Consider the following 7,387-nt stretch of genomic DNA (forward strand, 5'->3'; position numbering starts at 1 on the left):
GACCCTGAGATTATGAGTCACATGCTCTACCAACTGAGCCAGCCAGGCACCCCCCAAATACATGTACTAAATCCTTTCCTGCTTCAAATATCTACTGATTTCTATATCCTGTACTGAACCTTGCCTACACAGTTACCAAATACAAAAAATATTTAGTTCTGACTCAAAGGTACAAGGTGCAAATTTGTTATCCAAAATATATACATATACTTATATAGGTTTTAGAAGCATAGAATATCTCAGGAAGAATATATAAGAAACTAGCAATTAAGAGGCTACCTCTGGGGAACAGAACTGTGTGACTAGCAACCAAGAGTGGAAGGCTTACTTTTATATTATTTATTTATTTATTTTTAAGATTTTATTTATTTATTTTATAGAGACAGAGACAGCGAGAGCAGGAACACAAGCAGCGGGAGTGGGAGAGGGAGAAGCAGGCCTCCCCTCGAGGAGGGAGCCCGATGTGGGACTCGATCCCAGGACCCTGGGATCATGACCTGAGCTGAAGGCAGACGCTTAGCGACTGAGCCACCCAGGCGCCCTTTATATTATTTAAATCGCTTTAACATGTATACATTTTTTTAATTTAAATTACCTGATAAATTTAATTAGTAGTTTAAATTTAATTTAAATTGATAAAGAAGCATACAAATAACAAACTGAGATCGCTAAAGTATCAGACTCTTCTAAAAAGAACCCGAAATATAAAGTTATCCAAAACTGAAAGATATGACCAAATAATTTATTTTAGAATAAAGAAGACTCTGAGAAACAAACTGAGGGTTCTAGAGGGGAGGGGGGTGGGGGATGGGTCTTCAGCCGACGCCTTGGTGGCTGTCTGTTAAGTGTCTGCCTTCGGCTCGGGTCATGATCCCAGGGTCCCGGGATGGAGCCCTGCATCGGGCTCCCTGCTCAGCGGGGAGTCTGCTTCTCCCTCTGCCTCTGCCTCTCCCCTTGCTTGTGCTCTCTCTCTCTCTCTTTGACAAATAAATTAAAAAAAAAAAAAGTCTTTAGCCAATACAAATAACTCAAGTCTTCTCATATCTTATCAGATCAAGGCTGAATCACGTGTTCTAAACATTGTGCTTTTAAGGAAATCAAACGCTTATGACCAGAAATCCCAGAATGCAAAATTAATGGTAACACAGTAGAAAATCATCAGATGAAAGGAATGGGGTGGGTCTCTGGTAGAGAGAGTGACCTAATTTAATCAGAGAATTGTCTCAACTTAAAATCAAGTTATATAGTTCTCTCAAAAGATAATGTCAGTGATGTTCCTTTATCATCAAGGCCCATATAAACTATACATAAATCTGCAAATAAAGTAATAAAGTAAGCTTTAGTAAAAAGTGACAGTCTCCTTTCTTTTCCCTCCAACACCACTAATTCATTAGCAGATTAGGAAGGGTCCTTGCATGTTTTAATATTGTGTTTAAACATTATTTAAATACTTTATGTCCATTAGTCCGCCTCCCTAATTAAACTAGAAGGTCGTTGATGGGTGAGATTGAATATGTCACTCTTTTGTCTTTCCCACAACACCCAGCACAGCTTTAGAGTCAAATGCACAAAAAGTTAAATCCAACAGCCTCCATTTTGTCATAATCTCTTAATTCTCCCACACCTTTTTTTTTTTTAAAGATTTTATTTTATTTATTTATTCATGAGAGACAGAGAGAGAGAGAGAAAGAGAGGCAGAGGGAGAAGCAGGCTCCCCGCTGAGCAGGGAGCCCGATGCAGGACTCGATCCCAGGACCCTGGGATCATGACCTGAGCCGAAGGCAGATGCTTAACCATCTGAGCCAACTAGGCGCCCTCTCCCACACCTTCTTAATTCTCCTAATTCTCACCCACACCTAAATCCACTGCCAATCACCCTTCCTCCCCCATTTCTCTCTTTTTTTTTATTTGACCTTAATTTCTTTAGCACTGTCAAATCTCAATTGATTCTTAACTCAGACTGCTCATTCACGGTTAGGTGGTTTACACTCTAAAGTTAACAACAAAGCCCCTGAAAATAGCTTCCTAGACTATTTCCCTTTCCAGCTTTACCAACTGAAGGAATTCAAATGACTTCAACATCTCCCCTGTGACTTCAGAATCTCCAGCTACTCACACACTCTCACTAGCTCCAGATCCAACATCTGCTGTCTCAGAACCATCTGAAATCCAAAATGGCTGGACTTCCTTCCTTCTTCCATGGCCCAAATCCTCCGCTCTCAAGTTACATCCCCCACAACCACTTTAGTCAATCAATAAATGGCTATTATACCCTGTCATTCCCCTGTAATACCACCAATCACGGCAAAATACTCCAGTCAAAGTACAGTGCTTGGCTTGATAAGCAGAGAATTGTCTGGACAATTCTATAACTCTCCTTCCAGGTCTCCCATTAAACTTATCTATATTTCAAGCTAAACAACAGCATCTAAATAGGGCAGATAGATTTCTGTTTTTTTAAAAGATTTTATTTATTGATTTGAGAGACAGAGCACAAGCAGGGGGAGCGGCAGGCAGAGGGAGAGGGAGAAGCAGGCTCCCCCGCTGAGCAGGGAGTCCGACGCGGAACTCGATCCCAGGACCCTGGGATCATAACCTGAGCCAAAAGCAGACCTTAACCGACGGAGCCACCCAGGCGCCCTGATATATTTCTCTTTATCTGTAGAATAGGAGTGGGTTGGAGTCAGACTAATTCTCAGACACAGGCCCAGCAGGCATTCACGGACACCCTCCTGGGACGTTCATCACTGCCTCAGTTCTATGGGTATGAATCTCTAAATGAGAAACCCAAGACCTCAAGGACAACAGTCTCCCTTATAGGACTGCAACTTGATCTCTGTCTCCCTTCCTCAATGATGACCTAGGACAGTCTCAACTTCACTACAAAATTGTATTTCTCCCTCAGATCAACAAGAGCTAGCGACTGTACCATAATCCAGGCAAAGGAAAGTCTGCAGGACTCTATAAACAGGAGGTCCTAAGTCCATAATTGTCTACTCACAACTCATTAATGATTCATAAAATCAATTTAGTACATTGCAATGTGCATTTACTTAATGAAACAGAAAATTTTAGAGTGCACTTCATTTACTATGTATCATGTCATGAACGGTGTATGGGTGTCCTGGGTCATGGTGCAAAATGTATTTCATACTGTGAATCACTCACTGTTTAAACAGGCTTAAAACACAGAGTGCATCACTTAATTATTTCCATCAAAAGTAAAGTGTAAACAAAATGTTTTCCAGGGGCACCTGGATGGCTCAGTTGGTTACGCAACCAACTCTTGATCTCAGCTCAGGTCTCAGTTTCAAGGTCATCAGTTCAAGCTCCGCATTGGGCTCCATGCTGGGCATGGAGCCTACTTTAAAAAACAAAACAAAAAAAGTTTTCCAAAGACATATGATCATTTTAGGATGAATATAGCTATGAGTATAAAATTCTTGGCCACCAATTAATACTAAAAGCACCTTGTGAAAGGTGGCATTAGAATCCATTCTATCAATGCAGATGTAGCTACAAATGGATTAACAGAATTCCACTGTTGTGACTTTTAATACACAATTTAAATTAATTACACTTTAGGTCTATTCTAGATATAAGGTACCACCAGTGGGAATCAAAGGCAAGGAAGGTCAAGATCCCAACACTTGGGGGTTAGAGAGATCACCTGCTGGTGGGAAATAGCGAAAAATCGCACTGTAGAGCATCACCATGGGTATGAGCGGTTTTCATTTTTTTTTCTCCTTCAAGAATAGGGTTATTTCACATAACAAATCTCCATTTTGTTTCTCCTGAAACCTAGAAGATCTGGCGCACTTCAGAAATATGTCTGTTCCCCAGTTCCTACTGTCCCTACCCCACCCTAGCACCTGCCTGACTCCCGTAGGCATTTTGAATTTACAACTCGCACCAAGACTCCAGTCAGTCCAGTACAGTGCTTGGCTTGATAAGCATACAAACTCCAAGGAGAAGACTCTTATCAGATCCCCTCTCTAAAGAAGAACCTCTCAAGAACTTAAAACCATCCGAAAGAGGAAGAGAAACGCTGCACGGCTGACTTTTCAAAGGCAAGGGGCTGACATCCCTACTCCTCTGGGGGTGATTCCCGCCGCGTAGGGCCCTCTGAGGTCTAGTCTACTTGACAGAGGCCTAAGACAGGCAAGAAGAGAGGCGATCGAGCATCAGTGAGAACTTTTATCGAGTCCCGCCAACCACAGCCCGGCCCGGCCTCTCTCTTGCAGGACCCGGGGCCTCGGGGAGCTGCACGGGACTATGTGACTCAACGCTGGCCAGGCCCCCCTCTCCCTCCTCGGCAGAGTCGGCTCCTCGAACACTGCCGTTACCCGTCCTCCCACCCTGCCCACCGGACCCCTGGCTGGTTCTCCAAGCCGCCTCTCCTCGCCGCCCCACGCTGCCCGCAGCCCCGCCGCTGGGGCTGCAGCTGCGGCTGCGCGCGTATCCCGGGACGAAAAGGGGGGCTCCGGGCGCAAGAGCTAGGCCGGCGTCCGCCCTGCGGCCTTCGCGTGCTCACCTCCCCCCGCGCCGGTGACCAGGACCACCCGCCCGTCGAAACGCAGGGGCGAGGCCATGAGTCCAGCTTGCTGCGACAGACACACACACAAGCCGAACAGCTGCAGCTCGCACTGCGAGACACGGAGGAAAGAGTGAGTGGAGGTGAGGGGATGGGAGTGACCTGCGAGTTTCAGGGAAGGAAAAGGACGCCGCAGTCTTCCAAGTGCGCCTGCGCAGGAATCCCTTGGAACTCTGGGAAATGTAGTCCAGGGGCTAGGAGAGCCTCCTCAAGAGGTTTGACTTCAAAGGGCCACTTTCGCTGTTAGAAGTAATGGGATCCTCTAGGACCTGTGTGGTAAATGGCTGACACGGCACCAAGCGTACATCCATTCTCCCATCATTTTGTCCTTCATTCAACAAGTGTTTTCTGGACTTAGACGCTAGCCTAGAGAAATAGGAGGCAGCCCCTATCCTCAAATAGCTTTCAGACATAAACCCTAAAGGGAAAAAGGCACCCTTTACCAATGGGTAAAGATGTCTTAGAATGTAATCCATGAATCTCGTGCATGAAAATCATCCAAGAACTGTCAAAAACAGAGAGTCCTGAACCCTCTCACCCTGACCTCCCAAATAGAATCTCTGGGGCCAAAAGAAAAAAAAAAAAAAAAAAAAAGCTTTTAACAAGTGCTTCTAAATGATCTTTGCTTCTGAATATTGAGAAAGGTCATATGTTGTAATTCATTCATTTAACATTTATTAAGCATCTATGGATAGTAGGCACAAGTTTCCAGATGAATAAGTTCCTCCAGAGCTATTCAAAGTTATTAAAGGTAAACCTTTCATAACAGTGCATCATGATTAAACCATGATAAATCTGCACAGGTCTGCTAATAGTGATGTGGAGAAAAAAGGGAAAAGAAAGGTAGAAAAATTAAATCTCCGGGGCACCTGGGTGGCTCAATCATTAAGCGTCTGGGATCGAGCCCCGCATCGGGCTCCCTGCTCAGCGGGAAGCCTGCTTCTCCCTCTCCCGCTCCACCTGCTTATGCTCCTGCTCTCGCTGTGTCTCTCTCTGTCAAATAAATAAATAAATTTTTTTAAAAAAATTAAATCTCCTTACAACTTGCAGCCCATTGACAAATACTGGAGGCAGGCAGAATGACCTTGCTCAAGAAACTCAACTGCCTTAGTGTTAGTACTTGGCTAGAGGCAATTGCACTGCGGGGTATTTACCCAAAGGATACAAAAATACACAGTGGAAGGAGTATATATGCACCCTGATGTTTATAGCAGCATTATCAACAATAGCCAAACTATGGAAGCCCAAATGCCCATCTACTGTTAAGTGGATAAAGAAGGTGTGTGATATATATATATATATATGTATATATATATCACACACACACACAATGGAATAGGACTCAGCCATCAAAAAGAGTGAAATCTTGCCATTTGCAACAATGTGAATGGAGCTAGAGTGTATTATGCTAAGTGAAATAAGTCAGAGAAAGACAAATACGGCACGATTTCACCCGTGAAATTTAACAAAATGGATGAACATTTGCGAGGGGGAGAGAGAGAGAGAGGGAAACAAATCATGAGAGACTCTTAACGATAGAGAACAAACTGAGGGTAGATGGTGGGAGGTGGGTGGGGGATGGGCCAGATGGGAGATGGGTATTAAGGAGGGCACTTGTTAGGAAGAGCACTGAGTGTTGTGTGTAAATGATGAGCCACTGAACTCTACTCCTGAAACCAATATTAAACTGTATGTCAACTAACTAGAATTTAAATTTAAAAAATAAAAATAAAAATACTTGGCTAGAGGCAAAAAGCAACCTTAGCTTGACATTAGCCCAACCTCCAGAATCCTGTAAGTCTTCTTTAACATATAAAAATCCCTTTGGAAACTTCCTTTATCTATACCCTCACCCCCAAAATATATGTTAGCAATCATCCTTCCAACATCTTGCCCACTCATATACATCTGAAGGGTCTTACGAACCTTATCTTAACAACAGCTAGCCCCCTCAAGGTCCTGAAAGCCTTGCTTCCAAATTCCTCAGAGACTTACACTATCCCTAACCCCCACTAACTAAAAGGTATATAATCAGTCACTCCTCACAATCCCAGTGCAGCTCTTTCTGTCCATGGGTCCTGTCCCCATTGTAGAGGCCACTTTTGGGCCAACGGGCTTGAGCAATGGAATGCAGAAAGGGCCATAGCGACCACCTGGCTGAATACAGACAGGCCCCTCAGGAGACCCATCTCAAAATACCCATAGGCGCTAACTAATCAATGGGCTACTTACAACTAGACGCGGTTCCCAAAAAAGGGAAGATTTCATATGTTGCCATACCTTCTCACCTTCCCCCTTTTTTTTTAAATTTTATTATATTATGTTAATCACCATACATTACATCATTAGTTTTTGATGTAGTGTTCCATGATTCACTGTTTGCATATAACAGCCAGTGCTCCATTCAATACATGCCCTCTTTAATACCCATCACCAGGCTAACCCATCCCCACACCTACCTCCCCTCTAGACCCTCAGTTTGTTTCTCAGAGTCTCTCATAGTTCGTCTCCCCCTCCACTTTCCCTCCCTTCATTTTTCCCAACCTACTATCTTCTTTTTTTTTAACATATAATGTATTATTTGTTTCAGAGGTACAGGTCTGTGATTCATCAGTCTTACACAATTCACAGCGCTCACCATAGCACATACCCTCCCCAATGTCCATCACCCAGCCCCCCCATCTCTCCCACCCCCCACCACTTCAACAACCCTCAGTTTGTTTCCTGAAATTAAGAATTCCTCATAGCAGGGTGCCTGGGTGGCTCAGTCGTTAAGCGTCTGCCTTCGGCTCA

General features: G+C 44.0%; 1 protein-coding gene across 1 annotated transcript in view; it reads right to left on the reverse strand.

Moving 5' to 3' along the window:
* HSD17B4 (hydroxysteroid 17-beta dehydrogenase 4) overlaps nucleotides 1-4,727 on the reverse strand; it is a 78,390-nt gene extending 73,663 nt beyond the window's left edge. The window contains exon 1 of the mRNA XM_081825623.1: nucleotides 4,535-4,727. Within this exon, the coding sequence (XP_081681749.1) occupies nucleotides 4,535-4,592 (58 nt within the window). The 5' untranslated portion in view covers nucleotides 4,593-4,727. The remainder of the gene's footprint in view (nucleotides 1-4,534) is intronic.
* Nucleotides 4,728-7,387: the final 2,660 nt, after the last annotated feature.

This window comes from Leptonychotes weddellii, chromosome 7 (assembly GCF_054177405.1).
Source record: "Leptonychotes weddellii isolate Sample4059 chromosome 7, ASM5417740v2, whole genome shotgun sequence".
NCBI classification, from domain to species: Eukaryota; Metazoa; Chordata; class Mammalia; order Carnivora; family Phocidae; genus Leptonychotes; species Leptonychotes weddellii.